Source organism: Vanellus vanellus (assembly GCF_965231255.1).
Source record: "Vanellus vanellus genome assembly, chromosome: 6".
Classification (NCBI taxonomy): domain Eukaryota; kingdom Metazoa; phylum Chordata; class Aves; order Charadriiformes; family Charadriidae; genus Vanellus; species Vanellus vanellus.
This window is the reverse complement of record NC_138911.1, coordinates 68,481,542-68,505,865: the sequence shown is the minus strand read 5'-3', so window position 1 is coordinate 68,505,865 and position 24,324 is coordinate 68,481,542. Positions and strand designations below refer to the sequence as shown.

Here is a 24,324-nt window from a genome sequence, read left to right as displayed (position 1 = left end):
ATGGGAAGGGGGAAAGCCCCACCACGGTCCCTCTGTGCTCCCCAGCCCGCTCCTGGGATTGCCATCCCCACTGGGAAGGGGGCTCTGGGACCGTCGTAGCTCCCCAAAATTAGGAGGTGGGCCAGGGAGGTTGATGCAAAGGGAGAGAAGAGCAGCTCCTGCGCCCTGACCCTCTGCAAAGGTTGGAGATGATCTGGATTTGCTCAAAGAAGCTGTGGCTGCCCCATCCCTGGAGGTGTTCAAGGCCAGGTTGGACGGGGCTTGGAGCAACCTGGGCTGGTGGGAGGTGTCCCTACCCATGGCAGGGGGTTGGAACGAGATGATCGCTAAGGTCCCTTCCAATGCTACCCAGTCTATGATTCTATGAAATGGGTTTTTCACAAGGTTTATGTGAGGTTGCACCTTTCTTCTGAAGGTATCCCTGTGGGCTTTGCCATTGGCACGGACGTGCACCAAAGGCAGATGTCCCCAGGGGACACAGGATCAGGCAGACTTTTAAGGTGTCATCGCTGAAACAGGGTGGTTTTGCATTAAAATGAAGTTGAGATTGGAGCCTCCCGGTCCCCGCGCTCCCCACCTGCGCTTTCTGCTAACAGCTTTTAATGGGCTTTCTGATAATAGCTTTTAATTTTTTTAAGCAGATTGATTTAAGAGGCCTCTGGTAGTGGGTTTTAGGACTGTTTAGGGACTGTTGCATGCCGGGACTTTCAGAAAACAACAAAGTTCAGCCCGTCCCTGCTCGGTAATGGCTTTGCCCCCATGTTTGGTGTGGGGTTGATTTCTTTCTGCACAGCATTTGAGGAATTTCACTGAAATACGAATCCTGACCTGTGTCAGAGGATGGAGAGTGTGAGCTAAAAGCCTTTGGGGGCTGTTTGCGTCACCTCTGCTTGGATGCACGTGGGGTTTGGGGTCAGCCTGGGCAGCGGGCAGCAGGAGACTTCTGGCAGATCTAAGAATTGTCATGGAGGACCAAACCAATGGTCCATCTTTGCCTCTCCCCTCCAGTGATGAGGTGCTGGTTTGAGAAGGGGTCTGCAGTGATCCCTGACTTGCATCTGGCACTCAGCAGCGTGGGGCTTTCTGGAGACTGAGACCACCCATACTGCTGAATGTCCCAGCAGTGGGACTGTCCTCCTCGCGTCATCTCATCCCTTTCTGAAGCAAGTCTGGCCTCAAACTTTGCAGTCGAAACAGCCTAGACAACCTTTGAGGTTGGCCATATTAGAGGTTATTGGAGGTGTTCACGAAGGTTGTCCTCATGCTGGTGGTGAGCAGACCACCAGCACCCACAGCAGCCCCAGCCCAGCAGCAGAAGCACGTAGTGGGTAGAAATCCCTCCCAAAACCAGTGCAAGCCCCTATTTCTCCTTCCCCCTTGGTGGGCATGTTGGGCAGAGGAACCCCATCAGGGCAGCCTCACCACCAGCCATCTCTCCTTCCCCTCGGGCTCTCCTGCACCATCAGCCCCTGCCTGCTGTGGGACATGGGCTCCACCACCCGCTGGACACGTACCCCTTACATCAACTCAGGAATGATCAAAGAGAGCAGAAGTGTTGCTGTTAATTTGTATTTAGCCCCAAAAGAGACATTTCCTGAGCCTCCACCTGCTCTCACCATTCAAGGTGTGGGGTTTGGTGATGTTTGGGGCTGCAACACTGGTTTTTCGTTGCGACTGCACCTGGTGTGGATTGAGACAGGGCCCCTGGGTGTCTCGCTGGTGGGGAAGAGGACAAGGACTAATGGAGAAGGGTATTGCTGGTAGCGGAGCGCGTGAGCTCGGTAGGCTACAGCAGAGCTATTGTTGGGTTGTAGGTGCTAAATAAAGCAGGTCCTGATTTGGCACAGCATTTGAAGCCTTTAGGATGCAAAGCAAAAGCGTCGTCACGGGCACGGTGTTACACTGCAGCACAGATATCTGCAGCACAGACCCTTGTGGGGTGTCACCACGGGCCACCCAAACCTGCAAAACCCTGAGTAGCTGCTGAGCAGGCTGGAGCCGGGGAGGCGCATACCCCATTGCCTTCTCTGTGGAGGACACCCCGCCATGGGGTCTGGTGGGGTTTTGCATGTTGCAGAGGAAGGATTCCCCTCCCAGGTCCCTCCCTGTGAAACCGCATTGATGTCAGGAAGATATAAGTATTTTTGGGTACCCGGCCAGCCAGGCACGGAAGTGCTACACTGCAGATGATGGCTGGGAAGGAAGAAGTCATTTCAGTTGGTGCATTTTGAGGCCTCAAATCACCCTTCTGAAACAGGTTGTGGGACCATCTTTGATGGCGCATGGTTTTTCCATGCTAAAAAAACTCAAAAACCACCCTCCTTATTTCTCTTTAAGCAGCCATTTAAATTAAAGCACGTACCATCTTCCCTCACACCATAAATCAGTGTCTGCCATCTGCAAAACAGCCATTTGCTCGCCTTAAGTTCAACCGTGCCGTTACCTTCGGCGGTTCCCATGTTCCTGGGAAAAGGCCAGCGTGGAGCTTGGCGTGCAGTGGCATGACGCTGGCTCCCCGTGGACTAATTCCCAGCAGCTCAGCCACAGAAACCCAGCCTCTGAGGACGTGTCTTCGTCTCGGGGCTGGTTCCTCCCACCATCGATATGCATAGCACTATGTCCTCATCCACGGGCTGGTTACTCCTACCATCCATATCCATAGCACTATGTCCTCCAAAAGGTCCGTGAAGTTCAGTGAGGTGTCTGAAGCACCGGTGGGATGGTAGATGTCACCTAATCAACTCCTCGTGTTGCTGTTGATGCTATTGCGCGTGGTTAAGCTGTGTCATGAACTCAACAGGAGCTTTCATCTCCTTACCTTTGTGCTGCAGATGTCCCAGCCTGGCTGAAGAGCCTCCGGCTGCACAAGTACGCCGCCCTCTTCTCACAGATGACGTACGAGGAGATGATGGCCCTCACCGAATGCCAGCTCGAGGCACAAGTACGTCCCACATCGGTCATAGAGGGACCAGCCACGGTCCCGACTCCTGTGCAGTTGGTAGATGAGATGTCTCCAACGCCTCTTTTTGTGTCTTCATGTGGAAGGCATTTTGCCCACAAGTGGTTGGGAAGCAAACAGAGAAAGGAAAATCGGGTCTTGGGGAGTGAGAAAAAAAACACGTTGTATCTGAAAAAGGTCTTGTCCTAGATTTCTTACTGGAGTCCCAGCATGAAAGTCCCATTACTGGGAGCTGTGCTTGGGCTTTATTCCAGTTGGGATTAAGTTCAGGAGTTTCAGGGGCTCAGACCATGGTACCCAACTCCTTTAAAGTCAGCGGGGGTTTGGTCGCTGGTTGCCTTGTTAACCTTTGAAACCGTCCCTGCTTTCAAATTTACCTCTGTGTTATCCTTGGGATGAAGAGGACAGGTCTGTACGTTGCTTTCATTGTGTGCGGTGTACTGGGGAGGGACAGACTAGCTGGAAATCTCTGTCTTCAGCAAGGCTCTAAGTGATTTTCTGTGTCCTCTCCTAATCCCTGCACTCAGACATTCGATTAATTTATATCAGCCCTTTTTGTTTAGGGGAGGAAGGACGGACTTGGGCTGACCCAGCTGCCCTGTGGCAATGTTAACGTCAGGTTTTGTGCTGTTTTTTGCAGAATGTTACCAAAGGCGCAAGACACAAAATAGTCATCAGTATCCAAAAGCTAAAAGAAAGACAAAACCTGCTCAAATCTTTAGAAAGGGTAAGTAATCACAACCGCTTTTGTATTTCCTCCTTTTCAAGAGGCCAGGGGTTAATTCTGGGGTGGAGCGCTCTTCGGTTACATGCGTTGTTGGGATCTTTCGCAGAGAAATCTGTTGCTGCCTGTGCCGCGTCTTGAGTGGTGTCTCCAACACTTCTGTACCAGACGCGGATTTAATTTGGGGCTGTATTTTGCAGAGTGGGTCCTAACCCGGCTCTGGCACTCACGCAGCTGGGATGGATATATCCTGCAGCGCTGGTACAAGCCCTGCCCGGCTCCGGGGTGCTGGGAAACACCCAAGCTCCAGGTGATGGTGGACACCATCCCAGCGACACTGATGGGAAGGTGGTCACCCAGCCGCTGAACCGGGGCGCAGGACCAGCTCTAGCTGCACCAGGCACCATGGTCCTCTCTCCCTCTGGAGAACCAACTGAGCAGAGCCTTGAACTCCTGATTATCCCTTGGCCATTCGCTTTACTCTCCCATCTCAGTGCCACTGTCCCTCTCAAGAGACCCCTCCACGCACAGCAGTCAGTACGGGGATCCCCAAGCCCTGCCCCTACCTCTCCATCCCCCAAAAGAGATGGGATTTCCCAGTGTCTGTCGGGTCGAGGGTCACTGCGCTTTTCTGGAGCGTCATATGGGCAATCTGTCCCCAGATAAAAAGCCAGGCACCCAGGTCAGTACCTGGGCAACAGCTTGAATTTTCAAGGAGAACAAACAGAAACTTCTTTGTCCCTTCAACAAAAGCTTGAACTCTGCAGAAATGGCTGTTAGGGAAGCACCAGCACCACAGACAGGCTGGGAGCAGCTCACCCAACCTCTCGCTATTTATTATCGCAATATTATATTGTATTTAATTGCACCGACTTCAAACAGCAACTTGCAGAGTCTCCCGCTAGGGGCTTTTAAATACTTATGTGGTGTGTTGCTATTTATTGGTGTTTTGGTTAGCTCACTGCTTCGCTATTTATTTATAATATGGGATTGTACTCGGAGTGTGGCAGGAGCTAATAAAGCCGTATTTACCTCCGTATATTAATAATAACAACTATTAAATCCAAGAGACAGCCCGCTGGACTGAGCTTTGCTTGGGCGATGCGTTTTCCAGGCGATTGCCCAGCCTCTTCCCCCGCTCCTCCGCCTGGATTTTGAAATATGGTATTGATTGACTGTGGCGGCGCGGGAGGGTGAACCCAGTTCAGCCGCCGCAACCAGCCACCCGTGCTGTAAAACAGGGGAGACAAGTGGCCGGGACTGCTTCCGAGCCCTCGTGGGGTGGCTTTGGGGCTGCGGGGCTGCGACCGCGTCCCACTTTGTTGGGGCTCGGAGCTGCCTGTGAGCTGCTTGAGTTGGGAGGGGATGTCTCTGGTTTTCCAGGCTTCCCATCCAATTTTTTTTTTTTTTTTTTTTTTTTTGCTAAACAAGAGCATGTGTGGGACTTGATTTTTTTTTGGGGCAGTGTCCCGCTGCTAAAGATTGCTGCTTTCTTGGAAAGAGCTGCTCCACCCCTCTCCGCCGGTTAGCAGAGCAGGATTTTTTCCCCCAAAAAATAGTGCCCAGCAGACTGACACCAGAAAACTGGATCTAAGACATCCAAGAGGAAGCTGGGGGTGCAGCAGGAATTAGGGTGAACAACCGTTTCAGGGCTTCGGCTCGCTCTCTCGCAGCCTGTGCGCCCACTTTGTGTCTCTTCCCTAGGACTCGCCCCAAAAGCTGCCCCTTTCCAAGCGGCGTCCCACAAGCCAGACCTTGCAGGAGCCTGCGATGAGCTTTTCTGGTCCAGGCTACATTAAAACCAAAATGCAATTATTTCCCATCAGCGGGAGGAGGATATGACCGTAGAAAGGGAATTCTTGATCCACACTATAAACGGGAGCAAGGCTGGGGGTGTACCCAAACCCTCTTCCTCCCAGGTGGACCTCCCCCAGGATCTCCAAGCTGAATATTTTTTTCTAGGGATATAAATTCACCTGCAGCCTTGTGGTCTCCCCTTCTGTGTCCGACCACAGCCCATCCTGCTCCCCTTGAAACCCTCCCTTCCCCTCCGCATCCTCTCCCCCCACGGATGGGGACATCCCAGCTTCGCTCCTGCAGGATGGGCTCCTGCATCCCAGCACGGTCCAGGGCTCTGCGACGGTCCCAGGGAGGAAGGACGCTATGGCAAGCTCTTTAGGGCAGAGCAGTTAATGGAGAGCCAGGCTGGAAGGCGGTGCTGGGAACTAGAGACAAGCCCACATTAAAAAAAAAAAAAATTCCAATTAAATAGGGCTGAAATGTCGCAATTGGGGGATTGCTGGGGAAGGAACGAGATACCCGCAGGTCTGGGTGTTGAAATCTCACAGGATGAGTCGCTCTCATGGGGTTTGCATCTTCCTGGTGGACATTTAGGAAGGCTGAAGCTGGATTGTTGCTGGGTTTGGGTGCCAGTGGTTGACGGGGCACGTTTATCTCTGGGGCTGCAGGTCGGAACGCATCCGTGGATGTGGCACAGTCCTTGCAGCAGCTCCACACTCCCCTGCTCTATCTAAGCAAAGACCTCCCGGAGCAGGAACGAGGCCGTCGGCTTTGCTGGGGATTTTCCTGGGGGTGTAACAGCAGGGGTTGGGTTCGTAGCCGATGTCCCGTTGTCCCTGCAGAGACAAACCCTCTTCTCTCCGCTTGAACCCTCAGGACATCCTGGAAGGTGGCAACTTGCGTGTCCCGCTGCAGGAACTGCACCAAATGATCCTCACCCCCATCAAAGCCTACTCTTCCCAAAACTCGAGCACGGAGGAGCACAGCCGGGACGCGGACTCGCATCACCCCTCCTCCCTGCTGGGCTCAGACAGCCAAGGCTCTGACTGCAAGGACTCTGCCGCGGGGGGGATGCAGCAGCACCATTTACCGGGATGCGAGGGAGAGTCCGGGGGGGCCCCTTTGCCCGAAGGTGACCTGCCCGGACAGTTCACCAGAGTGATGGGGAAAGGTGAGCGGCTGTCACTTGTTATTGGGGTCCTGGCTAGGGAGAGCTGCTCCGGGGCAGGATGCGTGCGGTGGCGGCGCTGGCAGCAGCCATTCCCCGCGCTCCTGGAAGCCGCACTCTTCGGGGGTGATGACTTTTTGAGGTCTCATTGTGCTGTGGTAAGAGGTAAGAAGCGTGGGTGGGGAGGTGGGCAGTGAGTTTTGGGATGGGCAGCGATGGCATGGGCTGCCTGCTGCATGTCAGGGGTGGATCGCATCCTCTCCCTGCCCCACATTAGGGATGGATAGCATCCTGTCCCTGCCCCGGGTCAAGCATGGATCACATCCTCTCCCTGCTCCACATCGGGGATGGATCGCATCCTCTCCCTGCCCCACGTCGGGGATGGATCACATCCTCTCCCTGCCCCACGTCAGGGGTGGATCGCATCCTCTCCCTGCCCTAGGTCAGAAGTGGATCGCATCCTCTCCCTTCTCATTCAGAGCCCTGGGAGCATCCCGCTGGTCCAGAAGTGTTCTCAGCAGCATTTCTTGGACTTGCTCTGCTTGTGTGGGGGTAGCACTGGTGCGTGGGCTTAGTGTGAGCTGTCCTGAGTGCAGATCAGTTGGACCTAAGCTCCTTTTTAAGCCCCAATTTAGACAGAGGACATCCGAAATACTCAGGTGCCGTTCCGTGGCTGGTGCAGGGCTTTGCAGCAGGATTGACACACTGGGAGGTGCAAGGAGCGATGTGAGGCAGGGACCGACCTCCTGTGCCATATACAGGGCTTTTTGAGCAAATTTCTATGAGCTTGGACGTGTCCTAACTCCCCTCAGTGGGATCTGAGGTGTAGGTGCTGGCTGTGTGGAGGGAGACCTCCCTGGGGAAGAGCGTGGAGACCAGAGGAGACCAGGAACAGAAAGAAACTCAATGGGATCCCACAAAGAAATATCAGCCCCGACCCTGTTTCGGATCTTTTTTTGCAAAAAAAGAGATGAGACATTTTCTGTATGAAAACTTGGTGCAAAATTTCTCCCCAGCGAATTGACTGCAGGCGCAGACAGACGTGGGTTTCTGGCCCCATTTTAAACCCGTTGATGAATTCAGCCCGTGACAAATGCCTCCGTCACGCACGAAGCTGTACGTATGGCACAAGCCTTTGCCAGGACGAGGTGTCCTCCACCGCAAGGCATCCCTGCCCAGGGGTTACAACAGCAGTGGTTCATTTCTTTGTGAACTCATTTCCACTCGCTTTTATGGCATTAATTCCAAAAGAGGTTAAAATCTTCTCGGGAAAGGTGGGAATCAGTGGCAGGGGCAGATTTTAGCTGTAGGAGCAGGAGCTCGAGCCGGCGGTGCCTTTGGTATATTGTAATTAGGAAAAGGGAATAATCCTGCGCCCCTGATTTGCTCCGGTCTAATTTTGGTGACTCCAGTGGTGGTCTCTGGATTTACACCAGCGTAACGGAGAACAAAATCTGGCCCTAAATATAGGACAGCACGGCAGGAATTGGGGAAGGGCGTTTTTTCTCGCTGATGAGAAGACTCACTCCGGGGACACGGGAAATGGGACATCCAAGGTATTCGTTGGGCCCCTCAGACCCCAGCTCGGTGTCCCCATGCCCATTTCATTTCTCTTCTCTTTTTTTTTTTTCCAGTATGCACACAACTTTTAGTTTCCCGACCTGACGAAGAGAATATAAGTTCCTATTTACAGCTCATAGACAAATGTCTAATCCACGAGGTGAGTCGTGACGGATCATCTAAAACTGTTGTTCTCATCACTTAGAAACTGTTTCCAAAGTATTTGTTTACGTAAACCTTGTGGTTTCTAACACAAATATTTTTGGGGGGTATTAATAGTAATTCTGACAGAACAGGGCTAGAGCAGGCGGTAGCTCTAACGTGGTGCGTGGAAATGTTGCTCCCCACACACACACTCGCTTAATTGCCAAGACCCGGAGCTGGGAGATTCATCTGGCTCATGATGGTCTGATCAGCAGCTGGATGAAAGAAAAAATCCCGGCATGAACACGCAGACGGACCCGGCGATCCCTTGGCGTTGCCGCCTCCTTTTCCGCAGCGCGTGGTCTTGGGATTTTGCAACGGGGGCATTTATTTCTGCTCCCGGCGGATCTGCTTTGACCGGGTGATGGCTTGGGATGACCGAGGCTGTGCCGCAGCGCTCCGGCGTGCTCCTGCCCGCTGCCAGGGAGGGGTGGCCGGCGTCCCCGGTGTCCTGCGGCATTTCCTACCCCTGGAAGAACAAGCTGCTTCTGCGGTATGGCAGCGGTCGGGGGGAGATTGCGTGCCCTCGCATAGGAGCTTTACACGTTTCTCAGTTATTTGTTGATAAAAAAATACGCTGTCAAAGCGCAGAAGGATCTCCTCTGGAGAGGGCTGGTAGCTGCAAGCCCCAAAATGTGCTGCACGCTGCGTGGCAGAGGAGAGCGGCGGCTCGCAGCCCCTCGCCTTGCAGATGAAGCTGGTGCCCGAGCTGTACTTGTGCCAAGGTTTGATCCACAGATCCTGAATCGGGGCGAAATAGTTGGGTACCAGGCAAAATGCAAGCGCTTCATCATATTGTTTGACCTGTGCTCCTGGATGCCTCTGTCAATCACGGTGGGGGTTTCGGTGGGTTTTGCTGGCGGTGCCTCCGGTGTCAGCCGACATTTGGCCCCATGAAATACTGGGGGGGTGGCACCCGCTGTTTGGGTTTGCGGCAAGACGGGCTTAGAGCTGTGGGTATGGTCTTCTCGGCCCTTGACACAGGCACGGGCAGTGGAAAATAGCCGGAGGGGCTGGAGGGGAGAGCATGTTGCGCTCCCGCTTGCTCCCCTCTGGGAGAACATCGGAGCCGGGAGATGGTGCCAGGACTTTCTGGGCGGCCGAGCAGGGCATCGCTGGGGGAGCAGAGGTGTCAAGAAAAGGACAAGGATGGTTGGAGTAGATTCCCAGGGCTGGAGAGGAAAGCCAGGAAGACACAGAGCTGCAGAGGGGCTCGTTTTTCCCGGGAGCGCCCGGGACAGATATGGTGACGCAGCATCACCCCACCGGTGCCAGCCGGTGTCCCAGGACCACCATCTGCATCGGCTCCGGCGTAATCAGCGCCAGGAGAGAGTGTCTCCTCCGGAGGGTGGTTCGGAGCAATCAAGTCAGGCACTAATTAGCCTCAAATTGTCCTCTGGAGACCTCTGCTCCTCTCTGCCGGCAGCACAGAGACGTTGGGTGTCTAAAGTTAGCGGTGGCGGGCACGTGGGTGTCCCCGTAACCCACACCGCCTTCCTGCGGGCCTGGGGCATTTCAGGAGGAGATCTGTCCCCTGCGTGGGTGACCTGTCCCCTGCCCAGGTGGGTGACGGGGCCCACCCCAGGTGACCTCCCATGGAGGCTGTTGGTGCCAGGAGCAGACCCAAGCTCTGCCCAGCCCCGGGATGGAGGATAGGATGCGGGATGCCATGGAGCAGCTCTGCTTTCCGTATCCCAGCGTTTTCCCTCGCTGGCAGTGTTTTCTAGAGGCATGTCCCGGTGACGAAGTGTCACCACCCGTTGGGGATCAGCCATCAAACCCTGCGGGGAGCTGCGCTCCCACCCCGGCAGCAAGCGGGGAGCCGGGCGCCCCTGTGACAGCACGAGCGGTGGGTCTGGGGGCTTGGAGGGATGGCGAGGAGGCTTTGGGGGAGCCCTGCTCTGCCCCGGGGGGGGGGGGGGGGGAGGGTTTGGCAGCCTCAGGAGCAGAGCTGGAGCATCGCTCTGGGGCACACGGGATGCTGCTGAAGAATTTTCTCCACCTGAGATGAGTAAATCCTTGAGAGAGACAGGGGTTTCCCTCTGGGCTCACCGATGGGGCTCAGCTCACGCCACTGCCTGCTCCGGCGGCTTTTCTTCACACGCACACCCACCCACGCATCCCTGCTCGCTTTGTCCAGAAAAATATTCATCTGTTTCCTATTTCTCTCTCTTTTTTGGGGGGGCAGGCGTTTACAGAGATACAGAAGAAGCGGCTGCTGTCATGGAAACAGCAGGTGCAGAAACTCTTTCGGTCTTTCCCTCGGAAATCCCTCCTGGAGCTGTCAGGCTATCGGCAGCAGAGGAGGTACGCGGGATTTCGGGAGGGGAGGGATGGATGCAGCGGCCAGGGGTCAGCAAGAGCATCTCAGGAGGGCCCGATGTCTCCCAGCGGGGAGGGACCGATCGATGGATTCAGAGCTGGGTTCAGCCAGACGATGCTGGGTTCAGAGCCGGGTTTTGGGAGGGAGGGCTGGAAAAGCTTCGGCAATAAAACCCCAGGCGTCGGCTGGGAAGGGAAAGCGGCAGTAACTTTGCTTGTGTGTGTGGTTGATGTCTGCCCCACCTGTTCCCTCCGCACCTCCCTGGCTCCGAACCCGGCACTTCCCAGCTGTGCAGCGTATCCCCGGCACTGGGCGGCCGGCTCTGCCCCTGCTGCTGCCCTTTCCTAATTACATCAGCGCTGGAGTTTCACCAAAAAGCCATCAACTGGCAAAAAAAAAAAAAGGCTTGGAGCCTGCAGAGGGCGCAGAGCCGGGGGCTGCGGTCGGAAATCCCGGGTGGGGATGTGTAGTGAACGTCATTGTTGCTCGCTTCCACGGTGATGCTGGATTTCGGGGGATCCTAGAAAGCGTTAGGGTTATGGCAAGAACAGATATTTTTATATCAGTTTTTAACACCAGCATCAGCTTTTTGTTTCGTTCTGCTAAGTCTGTTTCATTGCAGTCACGTGCAAGTTCTTTTTTTTTGAGGAAGAGAGAGGTTTGGAGATAACTGGGAGCATTGGGACAGCTGGGATGTGAGCTCAGAAGGAACGAGCACAGAACCGGAGTGTTCCCCAGTGGAACTAAATGAAATGTTTTGGAACGGAAAAACAAGCGATTTCAGTGTTTGTGGCAGGACAGATGAGAGCAAAGGTTTTTGATGGACCAGTTTGCTCTGGGCCATCACCGGCGCAGCAGTTTAGCTGTATGTCCGGGCTAACCCCAAGCACGAGGTAGAGCTGCCAGCTTGATATGATCCCCGTCCCTTTCCCAGGGCCGCCCAGAAGGCTCTCCGGTTTCCTTCCTGCTTTTGGGTGGTTTGCATTTTGCATTTCTCCTGCTCCTGGGAAACAGTGGGCAAGGAAAGAGTATGCGGCCGGTCCTGCTTTTCTCATGGGGGTTTAATGGCAAGAGCATTTTTTTGGACGAGGTTTAAAGAAACCCCGTCATACTTCTGCCTAGTAAAATTACCCGGTTTTGGGATCCCAGCTTGCTTGTGTCATTTGAAGTATGTTTCCAGCCACCCGCACAAGCAGGAGAGATGAGGGCTGGGAGGAAGGTGAGGTGAAACATCTGCAGGGGTGATGAAGTGCTGGAGGAAGGCAGGGGGAAGGAGGAGCATCAGAGGAACAGTGGCTGTGGGTTTGCAGAGCGCTCCTGTCCTGTTTCCAAGGATTATCTGGTTATTTTTGTCATTCCTCTGGTTTTATGGAAAAACCCACACGGGGAGGGATGTCAGCGTGTCCGACCCTCCCTGAGGAGGAGGAAAGATGGTTTTGTGTCTTGAGATTGATGTCTCAGAAGATTTGGGCTGCGTGGTTTTGGGTCCAGATGGTTTCCCTCTGACCACAGGGAGCTGCATGAGGCTTTGCGTTGCAGAGACGGGAGCGGGTGCAACGCCTGTCCCCTCTCTGCCCAAACGTGCCTTTTGCTCAGCCCCTCCCTGGGAAATCTCGGACTTGTTAGGTCATTTTAACCAAGTTTTAGAGAACTTGAGAAGTCTCAGAGAGGACCGTGTGTAAAAATGAACCTCCTGAAGGGGAGAAGGTCCAGCCCTTCAAGTATGCACGGTAAAGAAAACTCAACAGCATAAGATAAGCCTTTATCAGACACTAGAGAATCCACATGAGACGTCTCTTTTGTCGTCATGCAAGGGCATGAAGAGTTTTAAGTAAAAACCCAAGAAATTGGGTGCCACTAGCTTCAGTGCCCAGGGAGTTAACTGCGTTATTTTAGCTTGTATTTAAGAACAGACCTATTTTGCAGGAGTAAAATAAATTAAAAAAAAAAAATAGTGTGACTCTGAGAACTGCAGAAGGGAGGGAAGGAGACTGGCAGATGGGAAGAATGGATGGGAGGATGCTGTGAGATGCCCAAACGTCCTCCTTCCCGCTGCACGTGGAGGATGGAGGACCATCCTCCACAGGATGGGAGAGTTGGGGCAGGAGGGGTGGTGAGCATCGTCTGGGGCATGGGGTGGCGAGTATGGATGCAGGGCATCAGTTTGGCGCTTCGCAGCGAGGCAGGGACACCTTGGGGACATTTGGCTGTTGGTCTGAGCGCACCAACCCAGCCGCTCGCCCCTGTGTCCGCAGCACCACCCCCTTGCAGGGGCTGATTTCTCACCCGTGGGCACTTTCTCTCTCCACAGCCGAGGCTTTGGCCAGTCAAACTCCTTACCGACAGCCGGATCTGCAGGGGCAGGACTGGGCCGGCGAAACCCCCGCCAGTTCCAGATCCCCTCCCGCAACCTCCCCACCGCCCGGCTGGGGCTGCTGGGCCCTAGTGGGCTGCTGGGCACCCCCCAGCGCAGCCCCGCCGCCAGCCCCGCCATCCTCAAGCAAGGCAGACAGGTTGGTCGGCGTTGACGGCATCTCCAGCTTTTCCATCCCTTCCCCGCAAGCTTCCTTTGCTTTTTCTTCTCTATCTTGTCCGGATCTTCCTTTCCCCCCCCCCCCCCTTTTCAAGCAAGCCAGAGGGGTTTGCAGGTGTTTGGATTGCACGCTCCTCCGTGCAGTGGGATGCAGAAGAGGGATCGGCGGGAGGGGGGCAAACCGAGAGGCGGAGGGGGGAGAGATGAGCCCGAGGGGTTTATAAATACATGGCACTGAGGCTTCCGTTTTACATCCCGCACCCCGTTTTTCATTTGCTTCCCGCAGAACCTCTGGTTTGCCAACCCCGGGGGCAGCAACAGCATGCCCAGCCGGAGCCACAGCTCGGTGCAAAGGACGCGCTCGCTGCCGGTCCACACCTCCCCGCAGACCATGCTGATGTTTCAGCAGCCAGGTAGGAAACAGAGATTTGCTTTTTCGCTTATCCACAGCCCGGCGAGACGAGGGGAGGCTGCTGCGTGAAAGGAGCTGCGTCGGCTGTTGCAGCCCGAGCAGGGTATCTTTGACGCTAGCGGGATTACTGGGATGATTGAACCAGAGGGATTTTGACCCTATATGTAACATTTTGGCCCTGTATATAAATGGGCTGGTGGCTTCCCTAGCTTCTTTCTGAGGGACTTCATGTCAGGTGGGGAAGGCAGTAGCTCATCCATCCCTTTTTTTGCTCACACATGGACACGGAGACCCAGTGCGGAGGGACTGCCTTCGTGCACTCAAAAGAAATTCTATTCGCAATACACACGAAGGGAAATGATGCTGTGTCGGTGCTTCCTTCCCAAACACAGCAAAAAGGCTCCGGTATGTAGGAGAGTCCTCTGACTCAGGGGGGTTCCTGCTGAACCTTGACCCTGAACCTGGAGCATCCTTCCCATGAGGACGTTCATCCCTTTTTCTCTGCGTATCCCTTCATTAGCCTTTAAGCCTGCCTCTTCTTACCAGCACACCGTAACAATTTATACCGCAGGACAGGGAGTTCCACCCCCCCATGGTAAACTAAACCTCATCCATAAGCCTCTGCCATGGTTTCAGCTTGGCAGCTCCCCTCACATCACACGCCTGCGGTGTTTTAACTGCATAATTTAGGCAGCAAATGTCGTGTACAGCAAAAGCAGCGTCTGTTCTCGGGTATTGATCAAACACCAGGACAAGGGCACATTTCTGCAGGCGCTGGAGGAGAATAAATAGGTTTCTCTTTGCGTGTTAGCCGGCGGTGAACGAGGGCGTAGGAGGATTAGAGAGCCAAAGACGCAGCCTGAGTCGCGAGGAAAATAAGCAATAATGCTGGGCTGGGCTCCCGAAATACTTTTCATCGGACTGCGGGAACCTCAGCCCTCCTGGACCTTGTCCCGTGTTCCTGCAAGTCGGTGGCAAGCAGGAGATGCTGGCCATTGGTAGGAAACGCTGTATTTTTAAAGCTTTTTTGCTGCAAAGAAGAGGGCATTTTGGTGCTGTATGGCTCGAACCGGGGCATTGCAGCACACCAAACTTCATTCCCCCCCCCCCTTTTTTTTTGTGCTTACCCTCCCCGGGGACATAGCAGTGGGGCTGTGGGTGACTGAGCGGTGGCCGAGGTGGCCACGGAAAAGCCGGAGGGCGGCTCTGCCGGTCTGTGCTGCCATCCCACGTCTGAGCGCTAACCCTGCCTGCACGCTGCCTGCACAGGCAGCTGCCGGCCCCGCTTGAAGGTTTTGCACGTATGGAGGATTTCTGCGACGCCTGAGCAAAGGGAGAGAGAGCCTGAGGCTGCATCCTCCCAGGGCGGGGGTCCCGCTCTCGCCCCAGCTCCCCCCCGGCATCTCAAACTGGTGCCCGAACCCCTCATTTCCACCCGCTTTCTGCTGCGATGCCATTGAGTCCCCCCAGATTTCCCCCTTATCGATAAGAAACAGGGGAGTGATGACTTATTTTTGCAAACGTCTCTCGCCGGAGGTGATTGCACCGGGAAGCGAAGTGCTGCCATAGTCCGACCGTGTGGCCAGACCCTCCTGGGGCACCTTTTGGGTGGTTTCCTACCCCACTTGCACCCACCCCGGCAGCAGCAGAGCGGGCAGGGGGTGCGGGGCGGGCAGGCAGGGTCCCTGCCGGGTCCCCTGACCAAGGTCTCCTGTCCCTTTCTCCCTGCAGAGTTCCAGGTGCCGGTGACTGAACCTGACATCAACAACAGGCTGGAGTCCCTGTGCCTGAGCATGACGGAGCACGCGCTCAGCGGTGAGCACTCCCTCCTCCTCGGGCTCTTCCAGCACGTCCACACCGCCTCCGCCGAGCCCCCCGGCACCTGCCCCTGCCCCGCGCCCCCCAAAAGCTGGGACAGGCTGTGGCTGTGAGCAGAGGGGATGGCGGCGGGGCTGGATGCAGGGATGCTCCCGGGGATGCTCCCCAGGAGGCTCCCAGAGATGCTCCTGGGGGTGTTCCTGGGGGAGGTCGGATGAGGATGTTGGCTTCTCTCGGCGAGGCAGCCGAGGCAGAGGGGTAAAACCGAACGCAGGGATTGCACCCAGCACTAGTGGAGTCCGTGCTTATTAGCCACTAGTTAGCTTGCTAATAATAATTAGCATTAGCTTGCTAGTCTGTTATTAGTTCCTGATAAAGCCCTTGCCAACGGAGCGCTCGAATGGTTCACAGACTTCAGAGTATTTTACCCTTCTGCCACCGGCGTCCCTCGTTTGGCCGGGGGGGGCGGGAGCCCCGAGGCACGGGGCGAAAACCCTGCCACAGGCTGCAGGGCACGGTGCCGGGCGCTGGTTATCAGCCGGTGGTTATGCCGGTGGTTATCAGCCCGGGCGGGCGGATAACGGGCACGGGGAGGGAGGAGGAACAGGAGGAAAAACAGGCAGGAAAGATGGAAAAGGCAGAGGCAACGTGATGGAGAGCCGAGCGCAGCAAAACGCGCCGGCACCAGAAGCACCCAGTGCCCCTCGCCGGTGCACCGGACCCCCAACCACGAAGGATGACCCCCCCGGCGATGGGACAAGCGCAGCCGCCAGCATCACCCAGACTGTCCCGAATAACCAGCTCGGCTCTCGCCCCCGGCAATCCCCGGACTGCATCGAACGGTCGAGGACGGCAGCCCCCCGGGGAGGATGAGTGCCACCAGGCTCCCTGCAGCGATGCGACAGCCTGTCCCGGGGAGAGGGACACAAGCACAAGGACTGTAAGAGGCAGCTGGGCCCCGGCAGCGCCACGGCGGCATCCCCGGCCGGCAAAACAAGGACACTTCTGTCACCCGAAGCCTTTCTCCGGCGTGTGCCCAGGCGAGGCTTAGCTGTCTTGTTCCTCCGCAGGGTACTGTTCCTCCGAGTTATTTTTTTCCAGGTCGCATACCCCGAGCCTCTCGAAACTGGTCATGCTATAAATAGCTCTTAAAAAAAAAAAAAAAATAAACCTTCGGGGGAGAAAAAAAAAAAAAAGGCGTAACAAACCTGTTTGTTTTTAGTCTTAAGGAGGGAGGCAGCCGTGATGCCCCGGGTAGCGTAATGGGGAGCGCTTTGTTCGGGGGCTGCCCCGGCAGCCGCCTCCCCGGCTGCTCTCCATCCCGTGGCCGGGGGTTTGGGATGGGGGATGGGGGGATGGTTGGGGCCGTAGGGTTGGAAATGCTGTTGGGTGTTGGTTTCTGGTCCCATAAGAGCTGCTGGTGCCCGGGGGGCGGAGGAGAGGGGGCTGCTGGCAGTGGGGTCATTTGTGTGGCTTTGGGATGGGTCATGGACCTCCCGCTCTGGGACTCGGGGCTGGGGCTGGATATGTCCCTGCTGTCCCGGGACGCTGGGGACGGGGGCTCTGGGGAGGCAGAAATGACCCCTGTTGGTTTTTTTTCCTACTGTGGTCCTCAGATGGAGGAAAATTCTGCATCCTCTGCGGTGCGGGCGTTGCAGGGCTGGGTTAGCTGGGGGGCAAGGCAGCCCCCCCGCCGGCTCCATCCCCATCCCCCAACTCCTGGGCAGTGGGGCCTGTGCTTGTAGGGGGGGTCCCAGACCCGCACCCACCTTGCGGCGAGTCCCGGCTGCCCAGAAACCCCCTTTGCTCCTGGGAAAGGTGCCGCGGGGATGTGGTAGACTGGTGTTGTAGACCTGGACTGGTGTTGGGACAGCGGCTCGGGGGGGCTGGAAGGGGCTGCCACAGTGCGGGGCCGGGGGGGGAGACAGCAAATAGAGGCACCGGCAGAGTGCTGACACCCCAAAACCCTTCTGCACCCCCTTGGGGAGGTGGGGGGGGTGGCCCCGTGGTACCACCTCACCATAGGCGCTGTGGGATGGGGATGCTTTGTGGGTCCATCCCCCCCGTTTTGGGGGGGGGGGATGTTACCAGTACGAGGTGAGCGGGTGCTCACCGGGGCTGCTCCTAACTTCTCCCTTCCTGCTTGCAGATGGCGTCGACCGAACCTCCACGATCTAGAAGGCGTCGCGATGGGGACGCTGGCCGGGAGAACAACTGCTGCGGGTCCAGCGGCGAGGTCGGGGCTTGCAGGGAGCCTCAGCGATAGCTTGCATCCTTTCTCCTCTCTCCTCTCCTCTCCTCTTTCTCTCTCTCTCTCCTGTTTTAATTTTGTGAATGTGTAGATTGTCCTTGTGAACATATCATTAGACTTGGAATTTGTGTTGTCATTTATTACATCCATGCTAGGGGGGAAAACAAAACAAAAAAAAAAGGCAAAAAATCAACGATGACGATGAAAAAGCATGGGGAGGGCAGGAGGGGGGGGGGACGCAGCAGGAGAGTGCTGACAACGGAGGGTTCACCGGAGCACCGTGGGCAAACCCTGTTTCTGGACGAGGATACGAATGAATATTGAATATCGTGTGGGTGGGTGTGACCAAAAACCCTTTGGAGAGGATTTGCCTGTCCCGCCGGGGGCTTCGGGGCCGGTGGGCTCATCCTTTGAGTTTCGCTGCATTCAGGCACAGACTGGCCCGGCAAACCCAGGTTTAAAAAATAGAAAAGGGGAAAAAAAACACAAAAAAACAAAAAACAAACACCACCAAAAAATAACCCCAAAATTTCCTTTCAGTTTAACCAAGAGCATCCGCAGTTTCGAGGCAGCGTTGTGCACAGGGAGGCGGAGGGTCGATGGGGTGTCCGCCCCCCCCCCGCTGTCCCTGTGCCCCCGGCGTGGGTCGGGGTGCAGGGATGTGGGGGGAGGGGGGCATCTCACCCCGCGGAGGGTCCCGGGGGATGTCGGCGAAGTGGGGGGATGCTGGGTGAGTTTCCGTGTCTCTTGCCTTGCCTGCGCGGGTACCGGGGAGGTGCTGCATCCTGGCTTTACACATCTCCCCCCGCCTGCCAAAAATCCAGCGAGGAGGAGTTTTTGCAGGGGTGGGACCCGACGAGGGATGAAGGAGGCTCGGGAGCGAGCGCGCAAGTTTTATTTAGCCAAATAAAACCCAAGTCCCAAAGGGCACCAAAACGCAGCCCCGCAGCCCCATTTCCTTGGCATTAAACGCGTGCCGGGGAGGCGACGGGGACGGCGGTGGCTTGGCTGCCCCCTCGCCCGCTGTTGTGCTGCTTTTTATAACAGGGAGTTAAATTTGGTCCGAGGGTATTAAATAGGTGAATCCGACACGGCGCTGCTCGAGCCTGTGCTCGAAGCGAGATCGGGGGCCAGGAGAGCCGTCGGTGCCCGTGGTGATGCTCCTTGTAGCGACGGCATCGCTGCTCCGAGCCCTTTGATGGACGCGGCGAAGGAATAATAGTAAATTTAAAATTAATTAATGAAGGGAGGTGGCGGGTGGGAGCGGCAGCCAACGGAGGGTTGCAGTAATATTCCCAAAATGGGCTCGGCCGTGAGCACCGACGGGCAGCAGCGTGTGCCGGGACCGGCCGGAGCAGGGCTGGAGGGAGCTAAGGAGGAACCGGAGCATCGGCTGGGATGGGAGATGTGTGAATCCGTATGCCGTGCAGCATTTTAAAGTTGTTTTCTTCAAAAAAAAAAAAAACAAACCCAAAACACAAGTGCCAAATGCAATGTTTTATGTTTGCTGTTCCTTGGTGTCCCGCTTCCCGGCAGGCATGAGACAGGGATGGGGGTTTGGGGAGGGGGGAGCGGAGAAGGGAGAACCCGAAAGCGAGGGAGGTTGGGAGGTGGTGTGAGGAGGTGAAGGCGAAGTGGGGGCCGGGGGTGGGGTTGGGGGGGGGCTGAGGATGTGGGTCACCACCCCACTCCCCCCCTCAAACACCCCCAGGTTGTACGAAACCGAGGTGGGAACACAATCGCCGTAGCAGGAGCCTTCCCCAGGGAAGGCTCAAATGTGTTTACGGAGCTGAAATTCTATTTATTCCTTCGCTGACTATAGAAACAGAGGTTATCTGATTGTTAAGAGATATTATTTTGGATATATTACGTATTAACTTGCTATGGCTGGTAACCATGATAATGTCTGTTATTAACAACCACCAAATAATTCAATTGTTCTTTTCCTTTTGTTAAAAAAAAAAAAAAAAAAAGCAGCTTATTTTCCATTGACAGTGTATAGGTTAATAACGACTTAGTTGTGTTTGCTGTTTCTTGGTTTTTTTTAAGTAAAAAAAAAAAAAAAAACAAAACAAACTAAACCAAACAAAGTGGCTTCAGTTGCGTTCGGGAAGTCCTGCCTGGCTCTGGGCCGCCTGTGCTGAGTGCAGGCAGCAGAGCTCCAGGGAAAGAAGTTTAAAAATTTAAAAAAAAAAAAAAGAAAAAAAAAAAAAAAAGCTCGAATCCTAAAAGGAAAATAAAAATTATTTATAAAAAGAAAAAAAAAAAAAGAAAAAAAAAAAGCAAACCACCCCAACAGTTGCATGAGTGAGGCTGTGAAGTCAAATCTTCAGTAATAAAGCGGCAGTGCCTTTCTTTTTTGTATTCCCCCATTCACCCCACGTGCAACTGTTCTGTACCAGGCGAGGGAGGCGTCTCCGCCGCGGGGGCTCTCGGCGTCGGGTGGGCATCTCCCCCCCACTGCCCTCCCGCAGACACCCCCGGCCCCCCCCAGCGCCCGCCGGGGACCTTTTACTGGTGCTGTTCCCCTGAGCCGTCCCCGGCTGCAGCTCAGCGCCCAAGTGTCCTTGGGGCCGGGGGATGCTCCCCGCGGCTGCGACACCCCGGGAAAAATAAACAAAACAAAACAAAACAAAACAAATTTTTTTTTTTTTTTTTCGAGGTGTCCTTTCCCTCCCCGGGGACAAGCCCTGAGTTCGACTGGACTTGAGTTGGGCTTCGCCTTCGCTTGCTCAGCTCATTAAAAAGTCTTGGGGAGGTAGGTGGGAGGGGGGAATCAAAGCCCGGCCAGCATCCAGCAGGAAAAAATAAATTCCAAAACTGTGATTTACGCCCGCGAGCGGCGGGGAGCGAAGCTCGAGTTTGGTCAGCACTTAGGGAAACTCTTTCTGTTGTCACCTTTCTCCATGTCGGGGCGCCGCCGTGCCCCAGGGTTGGCTTTCTGAATGTGCCTGATGGAAAGTGGGTCCTGCAGACGTCTATAATTTGCACACAGCGACGATAACACTAAAGTTGATTTTATACGAGTCATCAGAGTTTGCAAAGTGAGTTTTATTTTTTGTATTCCTTTATCTTTACTTAAAGGTGAATGTGTATTCCTCTGGGAGGAATAGGAAGAAAAAAAAAAACAAAACAAACAGGAATGTTAATAATGTTAAACAGAATACTTCCTCCCTTATTAATATATATAACCCTTATGTATTTATGCATATTGTAAGCTTACTTTAAAAAAAAAAAAAAAAAGCTTTGAACTCTTTTCTGTTGCATGCCGTTCCCGGGCAGCCTTTTATTGTACATGCATGCCTTTAGTCCTGGTTTTTCTGTACAAAGTTAGTGCACAAAGAACTATTTTTGCCTAGTTAATGTTGCCGAGCAATGCATATTTTTTAAAATTCTCTCTTTTTTTTTTTTTTTCTTTTTTTTTTTTTTTTGCGGGGGGGGGGTGGGGTGTCATATATGGAAATAGCATGTTTGTTACATGTAAAAGCTTCCCGATATAAAGAAATACTAATGTTTGGAGATGCCGGTCTTTGCAAGTGTACAGTTTTCAAATGTTGTTCCCAGTGAAACACCCTCGTGATTTCCACTTGCTCCAATGTATTTATTACTCATTTCCTCCCATGTAACTCGGAATCATGGCTATATTTCATATCAGCGTTATACTGAAAGTGAAGGGAGATGATTAATACAAGGTTTTGTAACACTGGGGTGTGGCGCCTCCTTATTTACGCTCTCTTTGGCAGATGGCCTTGTACTTTTGTTTAAAAAAAAAAAAAAAAAAAGAAAAAAAAAAATGGCGAGGGGAGGAGGAGGAGTCGCGTAGTTCTGCGGAGGGGTTTATTATCTTTATATAAAGCCCGTGGCAGCAGTTTGGTGCTTACAAATCCCCGGCGTTCCCCACGCAGCCGCTCCGCTCTCCCTTCGGGACCCCCACGCCCCCCGGAGCTGTTTGGATCTACGGGGATTTTTCTTTTGAAATCGGCAGGAATTGGGGCTGGAGCGGCTGGGAGGCTGCAGCCGAGGCTGCGGAGGCACGCGGAGGAGCCGGCTTGGCTGAGAGCCACGGCGTGTGCGTGGAGGCATTTGGGATGGGGTTTTTTGGGTTTGGGTTTTTTTTTTTGGTTTTTTTTGGGTTTTTTTTTAAGGCTGGGCTGATTCTGGGCTAAAAACCTGCAGTTTTCAGACCCGCCTTGGGCCAGGGAAGGATGCTGCGAGCTGGCACTGCTGCTTGCCGCGGGCGCTTGGCCGCAGGAGGTGCTGAGGGCAGGACCACTGTGTCTGGCCCATGTTTTTCCCTATTTTCTCAGCTTTGGGCTCTGCGTGGGCTGGTGCTGTTTGCAGCGTCACTGCCTCGCTGCGGGTGGCAGTGACCCCCCAGATTGCCCCATGCCACCCTCCGGCTCAGCGAGAGCAGGATGCGTGGGGACGGGTTGTCTACCTCCGGAGGTGGTGTCTGCACCACTCTGGGCGGCCTGATGCAGCGTTCAACCATGCTTATGGTTAAAAAAAGGCTTTTTCTGACACATAAATGGAATTTCCTATATTTCAGCTTGTGGCCATTGCCTCTTGTGGCTCTTTCTTTATGCCCCCCACCAGACACGTCAGTAAGATTCCTCCTTCCACCTCTCCAGGCTGACCAAGCCCACCTCCTGCAGGCTCTTCTCAACCACTCCAAGCTCTAAATCATCAGCTTGGTCATTCACTGCACTCCTGTGTCCCTGTCCCTCCTGTACTGGGGAGCCCAGCACTGGCCCAGCACACCAGATGTGTCTCACCAGTGCTGAGCAGAGGGGCAGGATCACCTTCCCCTTCACCTGCTGGAGATGGTCTTCTTAACGCAGCCCAGGATGCTGGTGGCCACCTTTGCTGTGAGAGTGGATTACTGGCTCATGGGCCACTTTGTGTCCACCAGGACTCCCAGGTCCTTCTCTGCAAAACTGCTTTCCACCTAGTTGGCCCCCAGGTTGCACTGGTGCATGGGGTTATCCCTCCCCAGAGGCAGGACTTGGCCCCTCGCTGAACTTCATGAGGTTCCTCTCAGCCCATTTCTCCAGCCTGTCCAGGTCCCTCTGAACAGCAGCACGACCCACTGATGCATCAGCCACTTCTCCCGGTTTTGTATTAGCTGTAGATGTGCTGACGGCGCATCCCGGTGTCCAGGTCATTAATGATGAGGTTAAAGAGTAGTTGGCCCCATTATTGACCCTTGGGGTACACCACTAGTGACTGGTCTCCAGCTGGACTTTGTGCCAGTGAACCTTCTAAGCCCGGCTGGTCAGCCAGTTTTCAACCCCCATCAATGTCAGCTTATCCAGCCCGTGCTGCATCAGCTTGTCCATGAAGGTGTTGTGGGAGACAGTGCCAAAAGCTTCATTGAAGTCAAGGTAAGGCACTCTGCCCTTGTCCACTGGGCCAGTGACCGCACCACATGTTCCCTTTGTGAAGCCACACTGACTGCTCCCCATCACCTTTTTGTCCTTCAGGTATCTGGAAATGGTGTCCAGGATTAGTTCCTCCATCACCTTCATGGTGCCTGCAGCTCCCCAGCTCCTCCTTCTTGTCCTTCTTGAGGGACAAGTGACTTTTGCTCTCTCCCAGTCTTCAGAAACCTCCCTGATCACCATCGTGCCCTTTCCAAGATCACTAACAGTGGCCCTGCAGTGGCTCCTGCAGCACCCATGGGTGCAGCCCATCAGGCCCCATGGTCTCATGCACGTCCACATCTCTCACCAGATCCAACTCCAGGTGAGCTTCAGCTTCCCAAGCCCCATCTCTGGATGCCCACACAGTGCTTCTCCCAGGGCCCCCACCCCTGCTCCCATCTCTTACGTGCTTCCTTTTAGTGTCAGGAGCAACTTGGGCATCCAACGCTGCCCCCAGCGTTTACGTCCCCACAAGTCCTTCCTGGGTTGCAAGCATGAGGTGGAGCAGGGTGTCTCCCTTTGCTGGTCTGTGTCAGGAAAAAGTCATGGGTGCCCTCCAGAGACCTCCTTGGTGGCCTGGGCCCTGCTGGAGGGACGTATTGGGGTGGCTAACGTCCCACATGATGAGCAAAACTTGCTAACGTGGAGCTTCCTCAGGTGGCTTGACAGCATGATCTAATGCTTCTCCTTGGAAAAAGCTCTTAGCAAGCTCCTCAAATGATGATGAGGTCAAGCACCCCAAAAGCGTGTTGCCAAGCTCCTTCTGTGGAGCTGTGAGATGGAGCTGTGAGATGGAGCTGTGGAAGTTATCTACCTGGATTTTTGCAAAGCTTTTGACACCATTTCCCACAGCATTCTCCTGGAGAAACTGGCTGCTCGTGGCCTGGACAGGTGTACTATTTGCTGGGTAAAAAACTGGCTGGATGGCCGTGCCCAGAGAGTGGTGGTGAATGGAGTTAAATCCAGTTAGTGTCCGGTCTCAAGTGGTGTCCCCCAGGGCTCAGTGCCGGGGCCGGTTCTCTTTAGTATCTTTATCAATGATCTGGACGAGGGGATGGAGTGCACCCTCAGTAAGTTTGCAGATGACACTAAGCTACATGGGCGTGTTGATCTGCTTGAGGGTAGGATGGCTCTGCAGAGGGATCTGGG

General features: G+C 54.6%; 1 protein-coding gene across 3 annotated transcripts in view; it reads left to right on the top strand.

Moving 5' to 3' along the window:
• SAMD4A (sterile alpha motif domain containing 4A) overlaps positions 1-17,876 on the top strand; it is a 125,305-nt gene extending 107,429 nt beyond the window's left edge. For 2 of the 3 annotated variants that reach the window (XM_082485153.1, XM_082485155.1), the window contains exons 4-11: positions 2,832-2,941; positions 3,600-3,686; positions 6,360-6,654; positions 8,286-8,371; positions 10,604-10,722; positions 13,050-13,251; positions 13,558-13,684; positions 15,415-16,826. In XM_082485153.1, coding sequence (XP_082341279.1) covers positions 2,832-2,941; positions 3,600-3,686; positions 6,360-6,654; positions 8,286-8,371; positions 10,604-10,722; positions 13,050-13,251; positions 13,558-13,684; positions 15,415-15,614 — 1,226 coding nt within the window. In that variant the 3' untranslated portion in view covers positions 15,615-16,826. Of the gene's footprint in view, positions 1-2,831; positions 2,942-3,599; positions 3,687-6,359; positions 6,655-8,285; positions 8,372-10,603; positions 10,723-13,049; positions 13,252-13,557; positions 13,685-15,414; positions 16,827-17,650 lie in introns of those variants that run through there. The other variant, XM_082485154.1, reaches the window with a different exon arrangement.
• The last annotated feature ends 6,448 nt before the right edge of the window (positions 17,877-24,324 follow it).